The 27,068-nt window shown below is 43.2% G+C and overlaps 3 protein-coding genes across 3 annotated transcripts in view; 1 reads left to right on the top strand and 2 right to left on the bottom strand.

The window, feature by feature from the left end:
- SCGN (secretagogin, EF-hand calcium binding protein) overlaps positions 1-17,500 on the bottom strand; it is a 95,898-nt gene extending 78,398 nt beyond the window's left edge. Inside the window, exons 1-2 of the mRNA XM_077270004.1 lie at positions 17,047-17,500; positions 15,831-15,898 (exon numbers count right to left, since the gene is read on the bottom strand). Coding sequence (XP_077126119.1) covers positions 15,831-15,898; positions 17,047-17,116 — 138 coding nt within the window. The 5' untranslated portion in view covers positions 17,117-17,500. The remainder of the gene's footprint in view (positions 1-15,830; positions 15,899-17,046) is intronic.
- Positions 17,501-19,463: 1,963 nt separating this feature from the next.
- LOC143781184 (uncharacterized) lies at positions 19,464-23,186 on the bottom strand. Its single transcript, XM_077267672.1, has 2 exons — positions 21,968-23,186; positions 19,464-19,503 (listed from the first exon to the last, which is right to left on the bottom strand). Exons 1-2 carry the CDS (start codon positions 22,706-22,708, stop codon positions 19,495-19,497), a joined length of 750 nt encoding a protein of 249 aa, XP_077123787.1. The 5' UTR covers positions 22,709-23,186; the 3' UTR covers positions 19,464-19,494.
- Positions 23,187-23,216: 30 nt separating this feature from the next.
- LOC143781183 (uncharacterized) lies at positions 23,217-26,805 on the top strand. The gene is made up of 2 exons (XM_077267671.1): positions 23,217-24,301; positions 26,766-26,805. The coding sequence occupies exons 1-2, from the start codon at positions 23,561-23,563 to the stop codon at positions 26,772-26,774; spliced, it is 750 nt and encodes a 249-aa protein (XP_077123786.1). The 5' UTR covers positions 23,217-23,560; the 3' UTR covers positions 26,775-26,805.
- Positions 26,806-27,068: the final 263 nt, after the last annotated feature.

The raw sequence follows: 27,068 nt of genomic DNA, 5'->3' as shown, positions 1-27,068 counted from the left end.
TCGCGGTTCCGCGGGGCCGGGCTCTGCTGCTTTCCCCACGGGATCATCTTCTTCTGGTGTTCCGGCAGCAGCCTGGAGGGCAATGCATCGCTGCACGCCTCGCGCCATCCAGCCAGCCTCTCCCGTAGCCCTCCTCCATCTGGTGTAAGTCACCGCATCACCTGGCTCCAGGTCGCGGGGGAATCTTCCGCTGCAGGGCTCCACCTCCTCCCGATCCACGTGAATTTGTAGCGGCTCCCCGATTTCCTGGATAACCCCGCGCCCATATCGGGGGTTGAAGGAGACCACTACACCCCAGTGGGACAGCGGGATCTCCGGAGCTCTGACCAAGTCAATCGATGCTGCAGGCTGGGGCTGGCTCCGCCATGCTGCCATCAGACGCCGTAGATGTTCGGCGTCCGGCAAGATCTTCAGGTCCGGCATCTGTAGCGTACCTCCAGCCGCGGCCAGGCGGGAGGGAACAGGGGACACTGGGGACAAACGGATCTCCGTGGGCTGGCCTAGCCGAGTAAGCACGCGGGCATCAGCCTCCAGCCGGCGGGCTAGCTGTCGGGCCTCGGCTGCAGCCACACACTCCTCAGACAGCGGCAAAGGGGGTCGGCCCATTGGTGGTTCCGTAAGGGTCAGACCCCGCAGCGTCGGCGCTTCTGGGGCTGTGTCGGGTTGCGCAGCCTCAGGCCGGATCGGGTCAGTCCCACGCGGGGTTCCTGGTGTCGCCATCTTTGCCTTCTCTCCAATGTCCTCTTCCCGCGGTCTCTTTCGTGGGCGGCCCCGTCCCCATGGTCTCCACCCTCCAACCAGGATCAGGAGGCGGACCTCGGCGGTTGACGGGCACGTCCTCAGGACACAGAAATACTTAGACTGGGCGGCCATTGCTGTTCGCGCTCTCCAGCTTGTCTACGCCTACTTCACGCCCTTCCTCTCTTCAGCGCTGCAATGGCGGCGGATTTTGGCGGTAAATGGCGCAGCACAGTCTTTGCAATAAAGTACAGTCCAAGCGCAACAAATCACAGTTCCAAGGCACACATGACCTGATTCTTCAGGCTTAAGTAGATCCTGTTCGTGACGCCAAGTTGTAGCGCCCCCACCGCCGCAGGGCCGAGGGGTGACCCGGTACCGTGCCTCGGAGTCTCTGCTCTGGGGTTGTCACGGCGGCTAGGCCCCGGTCCGTGACCCTGCCGTGGGGCGCACAGTCTATAATACGTGTAAATGACAGTGGTGGTGGTGCAGTAAATAACGAGGACACCAGGTTGCAGTCTCTTTACCTCTTTACTGAAGATCTCTGGGTCCTCAGTCCAGAATACGGTTCACCAGGCTGCGCAAGTCCGCCCGGTCCGATGGCACCTCTAGAGCTCACTTCACAGGTGGAAATCGGTGCCTTCCTTCTAGCGCTATGTGTTGCGGTCCTCCCCTGCTGTGCTTACAGAAAGTCCCCACAACCGTTGTGTCTGTTTCTTAAGTTCCCTCACAACTCGATTAAATGATGTTCTTCTAATCCTCCGTCCCTCCCTGTTGTTCTGGTTGGGACGGCACCCGTTTGACGGGTAGGCTCGGAGCTCTTCCGGGACCCTAGAGTCGCCCCTCTCCACAAGGTGCCCCCCAAGACTTCATAGGTGATTTGTGTGAGACAGCCCGCCTTAGACTGACTGTCCTGCCGCTGTTTAGAGTATTGCTTGAAGCTGAATGTTATGATACTCCCTCGGCGTTCCGGCCACCGGTAGTGCACCTCAGTAGGGTGTTGCTCCGGTCTTACAGCACGACCCCTACTGGTATTCTCCTATCGCTTGATCTCGTTTCTCACTCAGCACAATCTATCTCGCTTCTAGTCCTTTCTTGGGCACCGCCGCTTCCCGGAGCAGGCGCGGACCCGTTACGTTCTTTCCAATGCCAAGCCTCTGTCAGGATCCCACCCCTGACAGAGACCCTACTGTCTCTTCCTCCACAACACCCTCTGCCACCAGGTGTTGCTTCGTCCAATCCAGTCAGCTTTCTGATCTAACTTCCTGTCTGACCCCCAGTTTACCCACTATGGTGGGGAGTGGCCTAATGAATAGCACCCTTAGCTCCCCCCGGAGGCCCAGCTGTGAAATGTATTGGTGTCTGTGATACCTGCTCAGATGAACTCCTTCAGTGCCATCGGACGCACCGTAGCTCCCCATAGTGGCGGCGCCACAGTACTGCAACGACCAGGACTCTGGGGCGCTGCACTCCCCCCTGGTTAAACACAGTACTCCGGGACTGGGAAGAAAACAACAATACAAGTTAGCAAAAAGACATACAATTTTGTTGAGTGCAATAACGATAAGTATACTTGAACAGGCTTCCCTTTATGGGAGGTGAGGACACTTGAACGTTACAAACATGGTTAAATATCATAGCAACATGCTATAATTAACTTTTCTTACCCAACCGGGTATTCTACTAAGTGCAAAAATTGTTGAACAATAATTTAACTTTGCCTTTAAGGACATACACTCTTAATCCACTAAAGACCTTCCTATAATCACATTATAAGGTATTTTAACTTTTTCGTTCTCCTTCTTTAAATCTGCAGGACCGCCTGTCCTATCGGCACCAGACCTACTGCCTCTCCTTTCTGTTACAGGACCGCCCCGTTCAGCCAGGGCCTACTGCCATTTCAACTACTATACACAGTATAGAACATAACATTACTTTCAGTTTAAGAGCACTAAGTCATCTCTACATGACTCCTATGAGGATTCAGGGTTTACCTTCTATCCTAACTATCTATCAACATTATCAAGCATTTTCTTCTGAACATTAAGCCTTCTCATTATCTTTCTTTCTTGCATGCTGGACACCACGTCTATCCCTACGGGTCCACTGCATCCTTCTTCTATCTTTCACCTTTTACTTCTCAGAGCACATCATCAGTATTTCTTCACATTTAACTAATAAAACACATATAACTTTTCTCATATAAGCATTATCATCTCTTTCTTTGGTCAAGACATTATTGCTTCCTATCTTAAGCAATATCACAGTTTAAGCATAACAAATGAACATCCCCTTTAAGAGGGGACCAAGTCTCTATGAGGTAGCGTTTCTTCTCAAGCTACCAGTCCATACTCAGCAAAGGTTCCAGTGCGGTATCTTCGCAAAGAGTCCTTTTTGAAGTAAAACCAGTAGGGAGCGCCTTTAATAAGGTGCAAACTATATACAAGAAGTTCGGATCATGCACTGTTCATGATTTCAGCAGTTTTTAAATAACGTAGAAAAAATAGAAAATAACCAAAAACAATAGGGATCCCTTTAAGAGTTTACCCTGAACGGGTTTAGCAGCAACATAAAAGCAGTAAAACAGTAACTATTTACAAGTAAGAAAGAACAGTAAAATCTTACTGTGGTGGTCTCCGATCTGGCCTCACCAGGCCAACGGATCGCACTGGTGAGCCAGGAAGCGGTTCCGGTCCCAGCAGCGATAAAATCCCTCGCCGGGAGGCCCTTCTCGCTGGCAGGTGCACACGTTCCTCCGGGGCACGGCGAGGCCGGGCTTCTCGCGGTTCCGCGGGGCCGGGCTCTGCTGCTTTCCCCACGGGATCATCTTCTTCCGGTGTTCCGGCAGCAGCCTGGAGGGCAATGCATCGCTGCACGCCTCGCGCCATCCAGCCAGCCTCTCCCGTAGCCCTCCTCCATCTGGTGTAAGTCACCGCATCACCTGGCTCCAGGTCGCGGGGGAATCTTCCGCTGCAGGGCTCCACCTCCTCCCGATCCACGTGAATTTGTAGCGGCTCCCCGATTTCCTGGATAACCCCGCACCCATATCGGGGGTTGAAGGAGACCACTACACCCCAGTGGGACAGCGGGATCTCCGGAGCTCTGACCAAGTCAATCGATGCTGCAGGCTGGGGCTGGCTCCGCCATGCTGCCATCAGACGCCGTAGATGTTCGGCGTCCGGCAAGATCTTCAGGTCCGGCATCTGTAGCGTACCTCCAGCCGCGGCCAGGCGGGAGGGAACAGGGGACACTGGGGACAAACGGATCTCCGTGGGCTGGCCTAGCCGAGTAAGCACGCGGGCATCAGCCTCCAGCCGGCGGGCTAGCTGTCGGGCCTCGGCTGCAGCCACACACTCCTCAGACAGCGGCAAAGGGGGTCAGCCCATTGGTGGTTCCGTAAGGGTCAGACCCCGCAGCGTCGGCGCTTCTGGGGCTGTGTCGGGTTGCGCAGCCTCAGGCCGGATCGGGTCAGTCCCACGCGGAGTTCCTGGTGTCGCCATCTTTGCCTTCTCTCCAATGTCCTCTTCCCACGGTCTCTTTCGAGGGCGGCCCCGTCCCCATGGTCTCCACCCTCCAACCAGGATCAGGAGGCGGACCTCGGCGGTTGACGGGCACGTCCTCAGGACATAGAAATACTTAGACTGGGCGGCCATTGCTGTTCGCGCTCTCCAGCTTGTCTACGCCTACTTCACGCCCCTCCTCTCTTCAGCACTGCAATGGCGGCGGATTTTGGCGGTAAATGGCGCAGCACAGTCTTTGCAATAAAGTACAGTCCAAGCGCAACAAATCACAGTTCCAAGGCACACATGACCTGATTCTTCAGGCTTAAGTAGATCCTGTTCGTGACGCCAAGTTGTAGCGCCCCCACCGCCGCAGGGCCGAGGGGTGACCCGGTACCGGGCCTCGGAGTCTCTGCTCTGGGGTTGTCACGGCGGCTAGGCCCCGGTCCGTGACCCTGCCGTGGGGCGCACAGTCTATAATACGTGTAAATGACAGTGGTGGTGGTGCAGTAAATAACGAGGACACCAGGTTGCAGTCTCTTTACCTCTTTACTGAAGATCTCTGGGTCCTCAGTCCAGAATACGGTTCACCAGGCTGCGCAAGTCCGGCCGGTCCGATGGCACCTCTAGAGCTCACTTCACAGGTGGAAATCGGTGCCTTCCTTCTAGCGCTATGTGTTGCGGTCCTCCCCTGCTGTGCTTACGGAAAGTCACCACAACCGTTGTGTCTGTTTCTTAAGTTCCCTCACAACTCGATTAAATGATGTTCTTCTAATCCTCCGTCCCTCCCTGTTGTTCTGGTTGGGACGGCACCCGTTTGACGGGTAGGCTCGGAGCTCTTCCGGGACCCTAGAGTCGCCCCTCTCCACAAGGTGCCCCCCAAGACTTCATAGGTGATTTGTGTGAGACAGCCCGCCTTAGACTGACTGTCCTGCCGCTGTTTAGAGTATTGCTTGAAGCTGAATGTTATGATACTCCCTCGGCGTTCCGGCCACCGGTAGTGCGCCTCAGTAGGGTGTTGCTCCAGTCTTACAGCACGACCCCTACTGGTATTCTCCTATCGCTTGATCTCGTTTCTCACTCAGCACAATCTATCTCGCTTCTAGTCCTTTCTTGGGCACCGCCGCTTCCCGGAGCAGGCGCGGACCCGTTACGTTCTTTCCAATGCCAAGCCTCTGTCAGGATCCCACCCCTGACAGAGACCCTACTGTCTCTTCCTCCACAACACCCTCTGCCACCAGGTGTTGCTTCGTCCAATCCAGTCAGCTTTCTGATCTAACTTCCTGCCTGACCCCCAGTTTACCCACTATGGTGGGGAGTGGCCTAATGAATAGCACCCTTAGCTCCCCCCGGAGGCCCAGCTGTGAAGTGTATTGGTGTCTGTGATACCTGCTCAGATGAACTCCTTCAGTGCCATCGGATGCACCGTAGCTCCCCATAGTGGCGGCGCCACAGTACTGCAACGACCAGGACTCTGGGGCGCTGCAAGTACATTTGACAAGGGATGCCCAAACTTTTACATGCCACTGTAGGTGTTTCATTATCTCAGTCTACCATAAAAAGAAGATATCATGAGAACAAATACAGAGGGTTCACCACAACGTGCAAACTATTAATCAGACTTAAAAAGCAAAAAGTCCAGATTAGCCTTTGCCAAAAAAAAAAATCTAAAGAAACCAGACCAGCTCTGGATAATTAATTGGACAGAGGAAACAAATATCAACCTGTACCAGAAAGTTGGGAAGAAGAGAGTATGGAGAAGGTTTGGAATGGCTCATGATCGTAAGCACACCACATCCTCTGAAAAACATGGTGGATGCAGGTGATGACATGGGCATGCATGGTTTCCAATGGCACTGGGTCAATAGTGCGTATCGATGATGTGACTGAACACAGAAGCTGGAGGATGATTTCTGAAGTGTAAAGAGCGACACTTTCAGCTCATATGCAACCAGTTGTAGCAAGTTTGATTGTACAGTGCTTCACAACTGTGAAAGCAAATCAGGAGAAAGACGTTGAATGTTGTGCAATGACCGAGTCAATCACCAGATCTCCACCCCATTGAGCAGCATTTCAAATGCTTAAGCCAAAACTTAAGGCAGAGAGACCTACAAACCACCAACAACTGAACTCAGCTGCAGTGAGGGACAGACAAAGCATCACAAAGGAGGAAATTCAGCGTTTGGTGACTTCCATGGCTTTCAGACTTCAGGCAGTCAAGCCATTAACATCAACATTGATAGAAATAAACAACTGAAATAGATCACTCTTTTTGTAATGACTCTATATAATATATGAGTTTCACTTTTTGTATTGAAGAACTGAAATAAATTAACTTTTTGATGATATTCTAATTTAGTGAGAAGACATAAAAAAAATGGTGTCTCCTCAATTGTGCTGATCCACAGATTAAATTTAGAACGTCATTTAATGTATGTGGTGAGTGACGTAATGCTAAATTTGAAAAAAACAACAAATTTTTTTAGTTTTTAGGGAGCAAAATAACCTATTGTTTAAATTTAGATTTTTGTGTTGTGCATTTGAAAAATGCACAATGTTTCTTTCATAGTACAATCTGTATTAAATAACATGAGAATTTTATTTTCACACAGGTGTTATTCTGTGCTCACACATTCTGTTCATTACAGGAACATTTTCAGCATTCTTGATATCATGAAAACACTGGATCTACCAATCACAATAGGGGATGTCACGGCTTACTCTGCTACCCCTCCTTTCATATTGACCTTTACAAATGCTCAATTCATGCTTCAATACAAAATATAGGATCTGAGTCTATTGCAACTGATGTACAGTCTTGGCCGAAAGTGTTGGTAACCTTGAAATTGTTCAAGAAAAAGAAGTATTTCTCCCCTAAAATTATAGCAATTATACATGTTTTATTGTACACATGTTTCTTTCCTTTGCGTGTATTGGAACAACACAGGAAAACAAAGAAAAATGGCAAATTGGACATTATTTCACACTAAGCCCCAAATATGGACTTGACAAAATTGTTGGCACCTTTCCAAAAATTTGGGTAGACAACTTTGTTGCAAGCAGGTGATGCTTGTTCAAACTCACCAGTGGCAAGTAACAGGTGTGGGTAATATGAAAATCACACGTGAAAACAGATAAAAAGGGGAGAAGTTGACTCAATATTTGCATTGTGTATCTGTGTGTGCCACCCTAAGCATGGAGAACAGAAAGACGAGAAGAGAATTGTCCAAGGAATTGAGAAGCAAAATTGTTAAAAAATATCAACAATCTCAAGGTTACAAGTCCTTTGTCCTCAGTATGCAACAGAATCAAGACGTTTACAACCTATGGCACTGTAGCTAATCTCCCTGGATGTAGACGACAGAGAAAAATTACTGAAAGGTTGCAACACAAAGAAACTGAAGCTGTCCTACAGGCTCTGGGTGCATCGGTGTTAGCGTGAAATATCTGTTGGCATGTAAATTAAATGAAACGCTATGGCGGGAGACCAGGAGGACAACACTGCTCACACATAAAAAGCTAGACTGCAGTTTGCCAAAATGTATGTAAGTAAGCCAAAGTCCTTCTGTGAAAACCTCTTGTGGACAGATGAGACCAAGGTTCAGCTTATTGGTAAAGGACATTATTCTACTGTTTACCGAAAACTGAATGAAGCCTACACAGAAAAGTACACAGAACCTACAGTCAAATATGGTGGGGGTTCAAAGATGTTTAGGGTTACTTTGCTGCCTCTGACACTGGGTGCCTTAACTGTATGCAAGATCATGAGATCTGAAAATTACCAAAGGATTTTGGGTCGCAATGTAGTGTCAGTGTTAGAAAGCTGCATTTGCGTCCTAGGTCATGGATCTTCCCGCAAGACAATAACCGCAAACATACTTCAAGAAGCACCCAGAAATGAATGCAAACAAAGCCCTGGACAGTTCTGAAGTAGCCAGCAATGAGTCTGGATCTAAATCACATTGAACACTTGTGGAGAGATATTAAAGTTGCTATTGGGACAAGGCACCTTTCTTATATGAGAGACCTGGAGCAGTTTGCAAAAGAAAAGAGGTACAAAATTCCAGTTGAGAGGTGTAAGAAGCTTGTTGATGATTATAAGAAGTGATTGATTGCAGTTATTTATTCCAAATAGTGTGAAGTCAAATATTAAATTGAGGGTGTCAACAATTTTGTTCTGCTCATTTTGGGGGTTTTGTGTGACATTATGTCCAATTTGCCTTTTTTCTATTTTTTTTGTATTATTCCAATACACACTAAGGATATAAACGTGTATAACAAAACATATGTATTTGCAGTAATTTTCTGGGAGAAATAATGCATTTTCTGGAACATTTTCAATGGTGCCAACACTTTTGGCCATGACTGTGCATAGGAATCTCCTAAAAACAGAAGTATGATTCTAGAATAGCCTCAGTGGCCATTGTGAAACTGAATAGTTGAAAGGAAATCTTAAGGTCTGTGCCTTCAGAACACTGATTTCCATAAATAAATGAGGTCTTTATTAGAGAACTCAGTTGCCCTTTGACACTATTTAATTACTATTTTATTACTTAGTTTTAGACAAATCCCTATTGGTTAGAAAGTCCCTATACCTGAAATGCTGTGACTAGATTATTGTAAGCAATGCCAAGGCGCTTACAATATTTACCCTATATAGCATTCTGAAAATCACAGATTTTGCTAATGATATGTTAGATCAATTTGACTGATCCTTTGCTATCTATTAGCAATGCCCAATGACTCTAATGGGCCTCGTAATCCTTACCGATAGCTAGCATTAACAATGGATATAAAAAGTCTGCACAAGCCTGTTAAAATACCAGGTTTTGTCATGTAAAAAATTAATTCCCAGAAAAATAATTTCAAAACTTTTCTACTTTTAATGTCACCCATAATCTGTACAAATCCATTGAGAAACAAATCATTTTAGAGTGGTGGAAATAAAAATATAAAAACTACAATAATGTAGTTGCATAAGTGCATAATTCGGAATGTGGTTGTTTTCAGAATTAGTCAATCACATTTAAACTTATGTTAAATAGTGGTCAGTTCACAGCTGCCATCATTTACAGGTAGTTCTGATTAACTCTCTCTCTCTCTTATATATATATATATATATATATATATATATATATATATATATATATATATATAAACTGTATATCCCAGATGATCAGACTGATACCTAGCCCCGACCTATTCAAGCGCGCTTTGAAAGCCCATATCTTCAAACTAACTTTGCCCTGTTCTCTCCTTCCAAATATTATTCTTAATCTGCACCCTACTATTCATCTGTCTCCACACCCTCCATGGACATGATAACTGCACTTGATACTTGACTATTGCACTTAAACACACGGGCTGATGACCGGATCATGCTGCTTTGTATGAAAATCCCTATTTATTATAATTGCCAGACCAGAAATAACAAGCACTTTTCACCTATTGTGTCCCCCCATTTCCTTGTAGATTGTAAGCTTGCGAGCAGGGACCTCACTCCTAATGTCACTGTTTAAATTGTCTTAACTTGTATTGAATTTATTGTCTGTACATGTCCCCGCTTAATTGTAAAGTGCTGCGGAATATGTTGGCGCTATATAAATAAAAATTATTATTATTATTATATAAAGTTTAGGTGTTTTAGTAGAATTTTACTGACATTTTCTTAGTTACATTTCACAACAAAGGACATGGTCTGTAAACAGCTTACAACACAGCAAACTTATCTTACTGTTGAAAGTTATCAGTCAGTAGAAAGGTAGAAATTTTTTTACAAGGCATTAGATTTGCCATGGAAAACAGCGAAGATGGTCTTCAAAAAGTGGCATAAGTTTTGCATAACAGTGACATTGCCTAGAACTGGACATCCCTGAAAACTTGATACAGGAGGCTCATAAGAAGCCTGAATCAACATTAAAGGAGCTACAGGAATTTCCGACAAGTACTGTTTGTGTACTGCATGGGCCAACAATCTCCTGTATGCTTCATATAATGGCCTGTGGTGTAGACTGATAAGACGGAAGTCGTTTCTTACAAGGAAAAACATCCAAGCCTTGGTATATTTTGCCAAAATGTTCATCAAGTCTACCAAAAGCATGAGAGAAGGCATGTTATAGTCTTATAAGACTAATGTTGAGTTGTTGCTTGTTTCAGGGGCTAATCTAGTCCCTGCGCTATGTGCACTGCGCACAATGACAGCGCACTCTCTGTTGCCAGCTCAGTTCAGCCGTAATGAGCTGGCACCAGAGCAAAGTGCACTGTTAGTAGGCAGTGTTAGAATATTTGGCGTGCAAAAACCAGTGACACCCCAGTAAGTAACGTCAGTGATCTCTGCTCGCCGGAATTCTGATAACGTGCTCTGTTGCTGATATTGCCGATCTGAGTTGCCAACAGACAGTGCGTGGTCATTGTGCACGACCCAGAGTGCACCTAGCACAGCCCCCAAAAGAGCATCAATGATGACTTTCAGGGAGTGTTGCAGGGGCTGCAGCAGTGACACTGCATTCATTGGGATTCTCAAAGCGTCTTCAAAAACAAAGTGGAAAAAAAAGAAAAGCAGTGTAGCTAGGGACGGATGGGGCATTTTTAATTCAAGTATATTACAAAATAGTTTAGATCATGGCACTAAATAGATAGGGATTTAGGAGGAAAATTCATTTGGACTTCGAACCACCCCTTTTGGCCATTTTCGCACTTATCGGTTATGATTTATAGGGTTTGTAAGCCATAAAAGCTGCCATTAGAAGCTCCCACGATACTGATGCATGTGATACATATTTGCAATCTCACTACTTTTGATGTTTTTCTATTACTACTTAAAATGATAAAGTGTTTTGTAGCTCATTTGCTCTTATAATTTATTATATTTCAGTTATGCAGTGTTTGTTGCGGAATTAAATTGAAAGTAGCCAACCTTTCTCAATCCATTTAAAAAATCAATGGGGAATTTGTTTAGAGTATTACCATAGATAATGGGTCAGATCAAGCAGCTTCCTGTTTGTTTGGCACTTTCTATTTTCTCTTTACAGACTGAGATGTGGTCAATTGAATTGCAGACACATTTGAATCATGTATTAAATATTAATTGGCCAATCATCTAGGATGTTCCCATTTGTATGTGTGCTGGTACAGAACAAGCTGTACAATATTAGGCCTTTGAAATGGTAACAAGAGTTGCAGTTCATCTAGGACGTGGATCATGAATATGCAATCTAGACCAAAGTAAAACTGCAGAACATGGTTTAACAAGCACACAGTAGTGTGCCAGAACATGGCATCATTTAAGAAAAAATCCTATTATTGTATATTTTATTCTCAAGCTCTATGAATAAGAATCACTGCAGAACACACAGCCACCAGATAAGGCAATGCACAGAATAGAGACTGTAAGCTCTAATGTAGACAGGTGGATGGATGGCGCTGCTATTACTAGGATAGCTCATTCTACCAGGCAGGTCATGGTCATTATTAATAAAAAGTCTACTAATGAAATTGTAATTTTCTGTGCTCTGTTACATTATATGTTTAAGTTCTTCTCTTCTTACAATTTTCTATAATATTTTAACCTACTATTATCTGGTGGCCTTTTAGAAGCCTCGAAGATCGCTATTTATAGGACTTGAAGTACTGTAAAAGGGGATGGAAGCGTGCTTGGTTTGCGTCATTGTCCCTTTGTGAATCATACTCTGTTGGTGAGATGAGGAATGGATTTGGAAATGTCTCTGCTTTATACTATATATACTGTATACTCAGCTGTTATTAGCAGAGAATAATTATACGAATATGTAGGACAGTGATACGTGTTGCATTTCTTAGTTAAAGGAGTTGTGTAAGACTATGATATTGATGACATACTTAGGATACGTCATCAAGATCAGATTGTAGAAGTCAGGCACCACCACTAATCGGCCGATATTAGGTTCCCAACACCTGTGATTCAGATATAGTTATCTATGGATCATTCTTGGAAATTATAGCTCAGGTACTATTGAAGTAATTGGGGCCACTATACAGTGCACGGAGATGCGCTGTTCACGCTCTGTACACTGTACTTGTACTGCTTGTGGATTGGTGGCTTGTTGGACCCCCAGCAATCAGATATTGAGGTCATATCTGAAAGAAACTTCACCGATAATATAATTCTGGACAATCCATTTACATTTGAAAGCAAACATGCTAAATCTTATCTTCTGAAATCTAAAGACCACTCTGCTCAGACAATTAATCAATATAGCAAACATAGCACAATTTTCCACACTTTTTCAGATGGTTGTATGCCATGTACGACACCCTTTTTGGTTCACTGAATTCTGGCCCATTATGAAATTGTGCACAAATCTATTTTCTAAAGTAACATTGAAACAAACACATATGAACTTAAACTTAAAGGGCTTGTCCACTACTCGGATAACTTCTTCTGAATCCCTAGACTTCCCCCCATAAAATAATAACACATACTCACTTCCAGTGCCGGCGCTGTTCCAGCGCTGTTGGCACTGGCTTTCCTGGAGAATGTGTGACATTTTCATGTCACATGATTCCTGTGGCCACTCATCACTGACTTCACTCTCGTCTCCTACGAATTGAATAGTCTTGATTTGTCTGGAGGGGAGAGTGAAGCCAGCGCTGATTAACCGCAGTGATTGCATGACATAACAAGGTAATGCAGGCAGCAGGAGAGCCAGTGCTGACACTGCTGGAATGGTGCCAACATCAGAGGTCAGTATAACTGGTATTATTTTACTGGGGACAACATAGATATTCAGAAGGGGTTGACAGAATGGTGGACAACCCTTTTAAAGACTATACACATCCTTGGGGACATTTTTTTGCTGAGATTAATTTATGGCTTGGCCTAAAATCCTTTTTGCAAACGTGTTTCATTAAAATAAAGTCCATGTTTGTCTTCTCTAGCCTGTATATATTCTTCTTCTCTAAGCTGGCACCTTCAAAACCAAATACACTACACTTAAATCAAAAGGGATGTCAGCTTTAGGAAGATTCAGGAGAGAAGTCAGAGGAGTTACAGCCCAAGCGGTCAGAGATCTCTTCTAATGACTTTCATACTGAATAGAACTGAACAGCCTGGAATGTATGAGAATACATGCAAGCTACAGAAGTAAACATTTTAAAAATATTTTAAAAAATAATATTGCTATTTTAGCACTGTGGTGGTTTTTCATTTGATCATCTGTCAGATGTTAGCATTCATAAAGATGTAAGGGCTTCTAGATAAATTACTGTCGTCTATAGACTTGTGAACATTGAGGTTCAATATTCATGGAGTCTTTGTTAGGCCGGGGTCATACTAGTGTATGGTATCCGATGTGATCTGCCCCATAGATTAACACTGGTCCGAGTGCTATGCGATGTTTTCTCGCATAGCACTCGTCCGCGTTATACGCTAGTGTACCCCGGCCTTAGACTGATTGTGTACACTGTGTACAGTTTATTACAAGATAACTGGATGTTTTATTCTACTGAGGTCCTGGCTTTGACCTGTTGGTTATATCGTGACCTTACGCATCATTCGCAAACATAATTGTCATTTATTATACTTTGTCATTGTTGGGAATTCACATAATATGCACAATATTAGATATTTTCTTCTATACAGATCTATTTTCTGTTTCGTTAAACAATAACTTTCCAACATATAATTCAGATCAAGAATAAGGAATGTTTGATTACTTTAACTCTTAATTATGACAGTGATGTATTATGCTATTCTTTTGTAGCTGGGGCCAATGTCATAGCGCTCATAGAAGTAGATTATGAAGCCGCTCTGGAACCCGTGAGTCAGGGATGACCAGTACAGAATGACACTGGGCCCCCATTCCCCAAGTGTCAGGATTTCAGCAGTATCTGCATCCTCATGATACAGGTACAATTAAATACAATGGGGTAGAAGAGAGCCCTAGGCTCTGTAATCTACCATTAAGCCTAAGTGCCTAGGCTGGACACGGTTGTCACGATGATGTTATTAGATCATGCCTGCTGTGCGGAGCCTTAGACCACATGCTGCACAGAGCTGAGCAGCACATTGGGAAAACAAGGCTAGGTATACTGTGTATAGGAGAGCTGTGGGACTGTACTACTATGCATATAGGAGCTGTATGAGTAAAACACATATAGGAGAGCTATGAGAACCTCATACTGTGTATAAGGGAGTTATAAGAGCTTCATACTGTGTACAAGAGAGCTCTAAGGTGATCATACTGTGAAAAGGGAGTTGTGGAGGCCATCATACTGTTTGTTGGGCTGCAAGAGCATCATACTGTGTATAGAGGAACTGTGCAGGCATCACGCTGTGAATAGGGGTGCGTGCAAGCATCGTAACGTGTGTGGGGGCTGTGACAGCTATGATACTGTACAAGGGAGCTGTAAAGGCTATCATATTGTGCATAGGGGAGTTGCAAAGCAGTAAAGGCATTATACTGTGTGGGGGGTTGTCTGGGGACATTATACTGTGGGGGTTGTCTGGGGACATCATACTGTAAAGGGACTCACTGTGGTGGCATTATACTGACTGTGGAGGGTCACTGTGGGGACATCATACTGTGAGTAGAACCTGTAAGGACATTATACTCTGTTGGGGCATTTGACTTTGCTGGGTATATTCTGGGGTCATCATTCTGTGTGGGGGCACAGTTGGGACATCATACTTTGCTGGGTTTACTCTTAGGTCATACTGTGCTTGAAAGTATACTGTGGAAGCTAAATTTTGGTGTGAATTTACAGTGGTGGTTTCATACTGTTTGTGGGATGAGCATTTTGTGGGGCATCATAGTCTATGGGTACCATGACAGCGGTAGGGAACTGGGTGAGAATGCTAAGTGAAATCAGTAGGGGCACAATTACTATGAACATGCTACAACACATGTCCATCACCTTGTCTGTAAAAAATAGGAGGTATGCCCTTCTGTGACAGCGTGTATTTGTAACGATCTAGCCTACTCTACTGAATTTTTTTTTTTTTGGGTGGAGTCGGTGGCGCAGTTAGGACTTCTGTTATGGGGCCCAAATGGTTTTTTTTACGTAAGACCCTGCCTGGGGCTGAAACCAAAATGGCAAACTTCTGTTCCTTCTACAAAGCATACATAGCATAGTTTAGCTTTATTTGACTCATCACACACAGAGTGACAAGAGAAAACAAGTCTGGTTGCTGGATTACCTTTATAAATGTTGCTGCCCTTGGGTGTCCGGCCCCAGGTCCTAGATCAACTGCCTTATGTACTACTATTATAGGCATGGGAAGGCTAGTTCATTTATCAATGTGCAGTGGGGGGCTAGAATATGAATATTGTTGTATAGCAAACTTTTTTTTTCTGTAAAGAACAATTAACTTTCTAAAAGAGAAATATGGAATAATAATGATGTGTGTCAAATCCTAGAGTGCATGTATGGCTGAAATAGGGAATTTAGATTATTCAGATATTATAGATGAGTGGGATGCACACACAGCGTGTAAGTGTAACCCGTAATGCTACGTTCACATTGTAAAGTTGTACATATAATAATATAGGCTGAAAGAATGTAATCATTATTTTCACATCATTATTAATCATAATAATAAAAATATTTACTCACCGTGCCCAATTTCTTGAGAAGATGGCAGAAGAAGTCATCGAGTTCCTTACCCTCAATATAGCCATTATCTAAACATAAAGATAATACCTTTTAATCTATCCCTTAGCTCCATACACAAGATGTAAGGTCCCCTGGCTCTAACAACCTATTCTACAACAGAAGCTATAGTCAGAAGTGTGACATAAAACTGATTAACAGATTATAACTAATGTTTGCTGATCTGCTGTATAAAAACGTCTAGGCTCTTACAGGTCAGATCTTCAGGGTCACATCAGGTCAGGCATTTGGCTAATAGGTCCCAGGATCCTAAACTTATTTCCTCAATAAAATTAATCTGAAAGCAATTTCCTTGTAAATGGAAAACATGTGACTTTGGCAAAAGAAAATATCTCGTTACAGATGTGATTTCCTTATCTGCCTGGGAAAGGAAATGTCAAAGTCACTTTAATGAAGAAAACCCAGAGAAGGTATTGCAGATAATGGAATTCATAATCTTACTGCAGAGAGTTGAATCAACCGTGTTTCCAAAGTTAGGTCATTCTTCAGTAAGTCCAAGCTATCTATGGATCTATCTATCCCCTATCTATCGATCCCCTATCTATCCCATATCTATCTATCTATCTATCTATCTATCTATCACATATCTATGTACATATGTATCTGTCATCTATCAATCTAAGTCTATCATCTATTTATCTATCTATAATGTATCTATATATCAATTTATCTACCTATCCATATATGTATCACTTATCTATCATCTATTTATCTATGTATGTGTCTATCAATCTGATATCTATCTATCTATCTATCATCTATCTATTACATCTATCTATCTACATATCTATCACACATCTTTGTATTCTAACTATTGCTCTATTCTGTCTCACTATCTATCTACATCTATCTATAACTTATCTATCTATATATCATATCTCTATCTAATTATCTCTGTATCACACATATATCTATCTATATATCGCTATCTATTATCTATCTATCTATCTATCTATCTATCTATCTATCTCATATCTATCTATCTATCTCATATATCTATCTATCTCATATCTCTCTATCTCTTTATCATCTGTTTTATATGAATGTATCCACTATCCGTGTATTCTGTGTGTACAGAGTACTTTTCTCTACTTTTCTGCTGTGTGCATTGCACTAATAACCTGCAGTTAATGCTATTTGTGAATTTTCTGCTTCTTACCATCTGAGTCAAAGCGCTGCCATATCTCCAAGAACTGTGCGGCGTCCAGCTTCAGAAAGCCGCTGTCCATGGTCCTGGTGCTGCTGCTGCTCCTGGTGCTGCTGTGTCCGTGCGCAGAGCGGAGCCTTCCCTGTCCTCTGTCCTCTGTCCTCTGTCCTCTGTCCTCTGTCCTCTGTCCTCTGCTCTATATAGAGCTCCTCTGCCTCCTCCTCTGACACTTGTTGCTTGCAGCAGGCAGTGTGCGGCTGTGGCATATGCTGCAGGGTAAAGTCCAGGCAGCCTTATCACAAGTCCTATTGTTTGGCTGGTGTCACTGCCATATGTCTACTATAACAGACTGGCTGCATAGATCAGGTATACTGAGCTGTATTCTCACTATGGTAAAAGTTACAGTCACGAGAATTACAGTGACTATGAGCTACTGCTGAATGCAGTACTGGCTTTTAGCTCATCTGGAGTTACAGTTCCACAAAAAACACATTATTGGCCACATTATGATGACCTGACTGAAGTTCTGAATAAAACATTTTTTTTATTTTTCATCTCTGGCTCCAAGGCATTAATTTGTAAAGTTTATTTGCTAAAGCTTTGCAGACATTCTTCTATGGGTGCGTGCAATTTTTCACCTGCATGGTGTTACCCAATCATCATAAGCAGGAGGTGTCATGCAGGTAGAAATCCCAAACAATCCCCTAAACCCCCTCCACCTGGACAATGTCAGAACTGTCTGTCACTGTGTGATATGGTAAGGTTCATGTCTAAGCAGGTCACACAGGTCTCACTGCTGCCGATTACTCTGCAGGGTAAGAGAGGAGCTATATGTCAATACAAAAATTGCTCTTCATCTATCCTAGGTGCCCACGAATAATGCTCCTGTACCCATTATAGATGCAGAGTGATTTATGTGCCTTATGTGACAAGCACTGACTGCATACAACAGCTCTAATTTCACGGCATGACAGCTCTGTGAGATGAGAGCTGTAGTGTGTGTGAAGCGCCTTTACCGCATACAGATCTATGTACCTCTCCCAGGTATTGGGGAATAATGCGCCAGGACCTGTAACTGATGCAGAGAGCTGCATGTGACACACTACAGCTCTCATCTCACATGCTTTCATGCTGTGAGATAAGAGCTGTTATGTGCAATCAGTGCTTGTCAAATAAGCGAGAAAACAGCCGCACTCTCTCGGGTTATAGCTTGCAAAGTGGTGTATTTATTCACATGTGTTTGACATTCAAATATATGTACACATACAGCAGGATAAGAAAAAAAGTGACGTTTCGACCCAGTTCCGGGTCTTTCTCAAACTGCAAGTAAACATAAAATACAATTAGTGTTTATGTACATAGAGCATAATGCGTGAAATTAATATTTACAACTATATATACAACTGTAATCACTAATAAAAATTCCATGAGTCCCCTTGAGGTGAAGGATCTTTTTGAAGGTACAATAGATGCACTGCAAGTCCTTTCCCTGGATTGCCAGTGGATATACACAGTATATGGATGGTTTTGTACCGCGAGATTTAGGACCAGAGACATAATAGTGGAGAGAGTTTGTGTGGTCAAAATGAATAATCTAGGTTGCCCAGTGGTGAACTAAATGCATAGTGGTATATAGTGGATGAAGTGGATGAAAACCTAGTGCACTGACCTGAGTAGCTGATGCTGTTTGAAAATTTGAAATTAGGTCCCAAAAGGGGCTGCGGGTAGAAAAAGGGGGGATAAGAGGGGGAATCCTTAGTAAGGAGAAACGAGGTCTGTGTGGTATGAAGGGAAATATAGATTGTGGGCAAGTTACCAACCTCCTCTTGGTGTGGCGCTGGGGTATCCTGCTTCCTGGAAGTGTGTGGGCTAATGTGAGCATTGTAGCTCCATTTATAATGCCTGCTGGCCATAAAGTGAGGTCATGTCAGGGCGAGCTGTGGAGCACAGAGTGCGAGCTGCATGGATTGTGTCTAGGAGTCAGATGTGATGTAATGGCTGGGTTGCCTGCATAATGCTGCTCATACTTATAAGAAAGGCCCAGAGTGTGTCGGGAGTCCACCTGGGTAAACTGCTAATGTGAAACCCCATAGGAAATGCATATTGAATATAAATAAAAAAATAAAAATAATAATAAACAATAAAAATGGAAAAATGGGAATAAATATACATAGACTGTGGGATGGAAAAAAAACCTGAATAAGCCCCAGTGTAGTCCATATTGGAATAGAAATATAGATTTATGTCTATAAAGGGGTACCAAAGCTAATAATTTCGTAAACAAGAGAAGGGGAGTGCTAAACTTATGGAGCGAAATAAAACAATAAGAAAAAATAAGAAAAATAAGAAAAAATAGGAAAATTGATAAATGAAAAATAAGGGGATTTGAAAAAATGAAAAAAAGAGAGATGGAGCTTTCTATAACTTACCCAAGGCGGGTGTTAGGAATATTTAGTCAGGTCAGTGTGTCTGTAAGAATAAGTGAAAGGTTAGAACTTAGAACCAAAGCAATAGCTCTAGGATATTTTGACCACATACGTCAACTACTAAATACATTTTCTACATGTAGATTTCCACATAAAAGAACAGTTCAATTTTCAAAATCACGAATCACATTACAGAGTATAACAGACACGGCAGTTCAACCCTGTGTATTAAGATAGTAAGTCTAACTCCCTGTTGAGTCCCTTTGGCGTGAGGGTTTGCAATGTGTGTATCCAATAGGATTCCCTTTCTTTAAGTAATCTGTTGTGGTTGCCGCCTCTCCTTGGTCTCTCAACCTGTTCCACAACCTGGAATCTCAGTTGTGAAACTGAATGATTAGCTGTTGCAAAGTGTTCTGGAATGGGTAACCAAGTTTTTTTGCATCTGATTGTAGATTTATGGCTGGATATGCGGTCACGAACGTGTTGTGTTGTTTGGCCTATATAAATAAGGCCGCAAGGGCATTTAACCAGGTATACCACAAAATTGGATTCGCACGTAAAGAAACCCCTTGTCTTATACCTCTTCCCAGAGTGGGGGTGAATGACATCCTCCCCTCTGATAACGTTTGAACAGCATGCACAACTAAGACATGGGTAAGTCCCCACCCGTTTTGAGCCAATGAAACTCTGTTTGGGTTGTTTTATTAGGCTACCTATGTCCGCCCTCACCCATTGGTCCCTAAGGTTTGGTGGTTTTCTTTTGCACATGAGTGCTGGATTTTTGAAGGCTTCGATGTCGGGGTATGACCTATGGAGAAGTGGCCAGTGTTTATTAATGATGTTGTAGAGTTTAGGCATTATCGGGTGGTGGGTATGTACAAAAGGAATGCGTTCGGGTTTAACTAATGTGGTACGGGAGGGTGTAGTTTCAAGGGCTCTCAGTTTCTCGGTGATCAAGAGTTGTTCGGGATACTTCCTATCTCTAAATTTGTCGGACATCTCATTAAGGCGAGTTTCAAGTAAACTCTTATCAGATACAATTCTTTTAACCCTTTGAAATTGGGAACGAGGCAGACTATTTTTTGTAGATTTTGGATGACAGCTGGTGTATAATAAAAGGTTATTAGAATCCGTAGGTTTAGTGAAAATATCCGTCTCTAGTTTACCTGTGTCGTTCTTTATGACCATTGTGTCCAGAAATGAGATTCTAGTCAAGTCCCAAGTCAGGGTGAACTGGAGTTCAGGTCTAATAGAGTTGATAAAGTCATGGAAAGAAGACAGGCTTTCAGGGGTGCCTTCCCATAGACAAAAAATATCGTCTATGAATCTGATCCAGCTCTTAGCATGAGTTCTGAAAAGTTCACTAGTGTAAATGTAGGTGCATTCAAATGCATCCATATATGAGTTTGCGTAAGCGGGCGCCACGTTCGCGCCCATGGCGGTCCCGCAGGTCTGCAAATAATACTGGTCGCCAAAAAGAAAAAAGTTGTTACATAAGACAATTGTCAATAGGTCTAGACAAAACCGTTGTGAGTTATGTGATAAGTCAGAAGTTTTGAGGAGGTCCTGCACTGCTTGGAGGCCTAGGGGATGCTGTATGGATGTGTATAGGCTTTTAACATCAAAAGTGGTCAGGATACATTGTGGTGAAAGGTTATGAAATCCTGCAATAATCTCCAGAAAGTGGCTTGTATCCAGAATAAAGGATCTGGTTTGTTTTGTGAGAGGTGTTAGAATCTTCTCTAGAAAAACGGACAGTGGGGACAGAATGGAATCTGTGGAAGCCACTATTGGTCTGCCAGGGGGATTTGTGAGGGACTTATGTATTTTTGGCAGGATATAGAAAACGGGGGTTACAGGGTGTTGATTAGTTAGAAAAGTTGCCGTTTTTTGGTCTATTGTGTTTGAAGTCAAGTATTTGTTTAATGTAGATTCTATTTTCTTCTTAATGTCACTAGTAGGATCGTGGGGGATTTGTCTGTATGTCTCTGTGTCAGACAGTTGGTTCCTGATTTCCCTGATATAGTCTGTTTGATTCATGATAACTATAGCCCCTCCTTTGTCTGCAGGTTTAATAGTTATAAATTTATTGTTTTTGAGTGACTGTATGGCTTGTTTCTCTAAGTCTGAGATGTTTTGGCGTGTCGGGAAGGCCCCCTTGTTGTGTTGTTCTAATACCTGGTTGATGTCTCTTTTGATCAGGTCTATGTATGCCTCTGTAGCGTGGTAACCTCGTGGTGGGTTGAAGCTGCTTGCATTTCGTAGCCCTACCATAGAGATGGAGAGTTCAGGAATCTGTGGTGTGGCATCCCTTGCTGGTGGGTCTTGTTGAAGTCCGAAATATGTTTTTAGACGAATGCTACGGAAAAAGCGCTGTAAGTCCTGATCAAGTCTGAATTTATCCCACGAAGGGGTGGGGCAAAAGGAGAGCCCCCGTTGGAGAACAGTCAGTTCTGATGGGTTTAGCGTATAGTCGGAAATATTGACAACTGAGTTGAGAGTCCTACCTGTGATCGTGTTGTCATTCGTTCTGGAGCGGTTGTAGTGGCCCCTCCTGGTCGGTCTCCTCCTGTCGTTCGAGGGTTGTATCTCCTGGGCTGACGTCCTGATAAAAAACGAGCCTGTTGATGGCTGCTGGTGGATCCTTCGCTGTCTGAACTGTAGGAATCTGTTCTTCTGTTGCCATAGTTTCCACGTCTGTAGCCCCCGCTTGGTGAATTGTTCCATCTATACACACGGTCCTGTTGGTAATCGTCCGAATCCCTCTGAAACTTTGCTCTCTTCTTCTCTTGTAGACTCTTTCGGTTGTCTTCGATGATTTTGTCGGTTTTGCTTTTCAAGGTTTGCCAATCTGTGGTAGATAAAGTGGAAGTTAGCTGTTCTTCAATCGCGGACACCTTTTTCTCAGTTTCACTGATTGCTGTATAAAGAGAGTCAATAGTTAATAGGATGATATCCAGTGAGCATTTATTCAGTATCTGTTTAAATTTTTCACAATAATCCGGGTTATCTGAGAAAATCGTGGGGCGCAGATGGCATCGGAGCCCCCTAGGTATCCTGCTCTGCCTGTAATACTCTGCCAAAGTAATAGAGTGCAGGTCATAGGACATCAGTTTTCTTCGTTCTTTTTCGTAATCTCTGGTTCTAATTTCGTGGGCGGGAACTTTTAGAAAATCGCCCGGGTTCGTGACCTTAGAAAGGATTCTTGTAGCCGTTGATTCATCGAATGCAAAGGTCTGGGTTGTCATCGGGGTGCAGGTGCTGCTCTCAATTTAGACGTAAATTCAAAGGAATGGAGCACACTCAGCAAATCATGTGGTGCAGGCTGTACTTGGGAAGAACCCAATACCAGTCAAATAAGCGAGAAAACAGCCGCACTCTCTCGGGTTATAGCTTGCAAAGTGGTGTATTTATTCACATGTGTTTGACATTCAAATATATGTACACATACAGCAGGATAAGAAAAAAAGTGACGTTTCGACCCAGTTCCGGGTCTTTCTCAAACTGCAAGTAAACATAAAATACAATTAGTGTTTATGTACATAGAGCATAATGCGTGAAATTAATATTTACAACTATATATACAACTGTAATCACTAATAAAAATTCCATGAGTCCCCTTGAGGTGAAGGATCTTTTTGAAGGTACAATAGATGCACTGCAAGTCCTTTCCCTGGATTGCCAGTGGATATACACAGTATATGGATGGTTTTGTACCGCGAGATTTAGGACCAGGATTTAGGATTTATTAGTGATTACAGTTGTATATATAGTTGTAAATATTAATTTCACGCATTATGCTCTATGTACATAAACACTAATTGTATTTTATGTTTACTTGCAGTTTGAGAAAGACCCGGAACTGGGTCGAAACGTCACTTTTTTTCTTATCCTGCTGTATGTGTACATATATTTGAATGTCAAACACATGTGAATAAATACACCACTTTGCAAGCTATAACCCGAGAGAGTGCGGCTGTTTTCTCGCTTATTTGACTGGTATTGGGTTCTTCCCAAGTACAGCCTGCACCACATGATTTGCTGAGTGTGCTCCATTCCTTTGAATTTACGTCTAAATTGAGAGCAGCACCTGCACCCCGATGACAACCCAGACCTTTGCATTCGATGAATCAACGGCTACAAGAATCCTTTCTAAGGTCACGAACCCGGGCGATTTTCTAAAAGTTCCCGCCCACGAAATTAGAACCAGAGATTACGAAAAAGAACGAAGAAAACTGATGTCCTATGACCTGCACTCTATTACTTTGGCAGAGTATTACAGGCAGAGCAGGATACCTAGGGGGCTCCGATGCCATCTGCGCCCCACGATTTTCTCAGATAACCCGGATTATTGTGAAAAATTTAAACAGATACTGAATAAATGCTCACTGGATATCATCCTATTAACTATTGACTCTCTTTATACAGCAATCAGTGAAACTGAGAAAAAGGTGTCCGCGATTGAAGAACAGCTAACTTCCACTTTATCTACCACAGATTGGCAAACCTTGAAAAGCAAAACCGACAAAATCATCGAAGACAACCGAAAGAGTCTACAAGAGAAGAAGAGAGCAAAGTTTCAGAGGGATTCGGACGATTACCAACAGGACCGTGTGTATAGATGGAACAATTCACCAAGCGGGGGCTACAGACGTGGAAACTATGGCAACAGAAGAACAGATTCCTACAGTTCAGACAGCGAAGGATCCACCAGCAGCCATCAACAGGCTCGTTTTTTATCAGGACGTCAGCCCAGGAGATACAACCCTCGAACGACAGGAGGAGACCGACCAGGAGGGGCCACTACAACCGCTCCAGAACGAATGACAACACGATCACAGGTAGGACTCTCAACTCAGTTGTCAATATTTCCGACTATACGCTAAACCCATCAGAACTGACTGTTCTCCAACGGGGGCTCTCCTTTTGCCCCACCCCTTCGTGGGATAAATTCAGACTTGATCAGGACTTACAGCGCTTTTTCCGTAGCATTCGTCTAAAAACATATTTCGGACTTCAACAAGACCCACCAGCAAGGGATGCCACACCACAGATTCCTGAACTCTCCATCTCTATGGTAGGGCTACGAAATGCAAGCAGCTTCAACCCACCACGAGGTTACCACGCTACAGAGGCATACATAGACCTGATCAAAAGAGACATCAACCAGGTATTAGAACAACACAACAAGGGGGCCTTCCCGACACGCCAAAACATCTCAGACTTAGAGAAACAAGCCATACAGTCACTCAAAAACAATAAATTTATAACTATTAAACCTGCAGACAAAGGAGGGGCTATAGTTATCATGAATCAAACAGACTATATCAGGGAAATCAGGAACCAACTGTCTGACACAGAGACATACAGACAAATCCCCCACGATCCTACTAGTGACATTAAGAAGAAAATAGAATCTACATTAAACAAATACTTGACTTCAAACACAATAGACCAAAAAACGGCAACTTTTCTAACTAATCAACACCCTGTAACCCCCGTTTTCTATATCCTGCCAAAAATACATAAGTCCCTCACAAATCCCCCTGGCAGACCAATAGTGGCTTCCACAGATTCCATTCTGTCCCCACTGTCCGTTTTTCTAGAGAAGATTCTAACACCTCTCACAAAACAAACCAGATCCTTTATTCTGGATACAAGCCACTTTCTGGAGATTATTGCAGGATTTCATAACCTTTCGCCACAATGTATCCTGACCACTTTTGATGTTAAAAGCCTATACACATCCATACAGCATCCCCTAGGCCTCCAAGCAGTGCAGGACCTCCTCAAAACTTCTGACTTATCACATAACTCACAACGGTTTTGTCTAGACCTATTGACAATTGTCTTATGTAACAACTTTTTTCTTTTTGGCGACCAGTATTATTTGCAGACCTGCGGGACCGCCATGGGCGCGAACGTGGCGCCCGCTTACGCAAACTCATATATGGATGCATTTGAATGCACCTACATTTACACTAGTGAACTTTTCAGAACTCATGCTAAGAGCTGGATCAGATTCATAGACGATATTTTTTGTCTATGGGAAGGCACCCCTGAAAGCCTGTCTTCTTTCCATGACTTTATCAACTCTATTAGACCTGAACTCCAGTTCACCCTGACTTGGGACTTGACTAGAATCTCATTTCTGGACACAATGGTCATAAAGAACGACACAGGTAAACTAGAGACGGATATTTTCACTAAACCTACGGATTCTAATAACCTTTTATTATACACCAGCTGTCATCCAAAATCTACAAAAAATAGTCTGCCTCGTTCCCAATTTCAAAGGGTTAAAAGAATTGTATCTGATAAGAGTTTACTTGAAACTCGCCTTAATGAGATGTCCGACAAATTTAGAGATAGGAAGTATCCCGAACAACTCTTGATCACCGAGAAACTGAGAGCCCTTGAAACTACACCCTCCCGTACCACATTAGTTAAACCCGAACGCATTCCTTTTGTACATACCCACCACCCGATAATGCCTAAACTCTACAACATCATTAATAAACACTGGCCACTTCTCCATAGGTCATACCCCGACATCGAAGCCTTCAAAAATCCAGCACTCATGTGCAAAAGAAAACCACCAAACCTTAGGGACCAATGGGTGAGGGCGGACATAGGTAGCCTAATAAAACAACCCAAACAGAGTTTCATTGGCTCAAAACGGGTGGGGACTTACCCATGTCTTAGTTGTGCATGCTGTTCAAACGTTATCAGAGGGGAGGATGTCATTCACCCCCACTCTGGGAAGAGGTATAAGACAAGGGGTTTCTTTACGTGCGAATCCAATTTTGTGGTATACCTGGTTAAATGCCCTTGCGGCCTTATTTATATAGGCCAAACAACACAACACGTTCGTGACCGCATATCCAGCCATAAATCTACAATCAGATGCAAAAAAACTTGGTTACCCATTCCAGAACACTTTGCAACAGCTAATCATTCAGTTTCACAACTGAGATTCCAGGTTGTGGAACAGGTTGAGAGACCAAGGAGAGGCGGCAACCACAACAGATTACTTAAAGAAAGGGAATCCTATTGGATACACACATTGCAAACCCTCACGCCAAAGGGACTCAACAGGGAGTTAGACTTACTATCTTAATACACAGGGTTGAACTGCCGTGTCTGTTATACTCTGTAATGTGATTCGTGATTTTGAAAATTGAACTGTTCTTTTATGTGGAAATCTACATGTAGAAAATGTATTTAGTAGTTGACGTATGTGGTCAAAATATCCTAGAGCTATTGCTTTGGTTCTAAGTTCTAACCTTTCACTTATTCTTACAGACACACTGACCTGACTAAATATTCCTAACACCCGCCTTGGGTAAGTTATAGAAAGCTCCATCTCTCTTTTTTTCATTTTTTCAAATCCCCTTATTTTTCATTTATCAATTTTCCTATTTTTTCTTATTTTTCTTATTTTTTCTTATTGTTTTATTTCGCTCCATAAGTTTAGCACTCCCCTTCTCTTGTTTACGAAATTATTAGCTTTGGTACCCCTTTATAGACATAAATCTATATTTCTATTCCAATATGGACTACACTGGGGCTTATTCAGGTTTTTTTTCCATCCCACAGTCTATGTAT

The sequence above is a fragment of the Ranitomeya variabilis genome, chromosome 6 (genome assembly GCF_051348905.1).
Source record: "Ranitomeya variabilis isolate aRanVar5 chromosome 6, aRanVar5.hap1, whole genome shotgun sequence".
Taxonomy (NCBI): domain Eukaryota; kingdom Metazoa; phylum Chordata; class Amphibia; order Anura; family Dendrobatidae; genus Ranitomeya; species Ranitomeya variabilis.
This window is presented reverse-complemented; position numbering and strand designations above follow the sequence as displayed.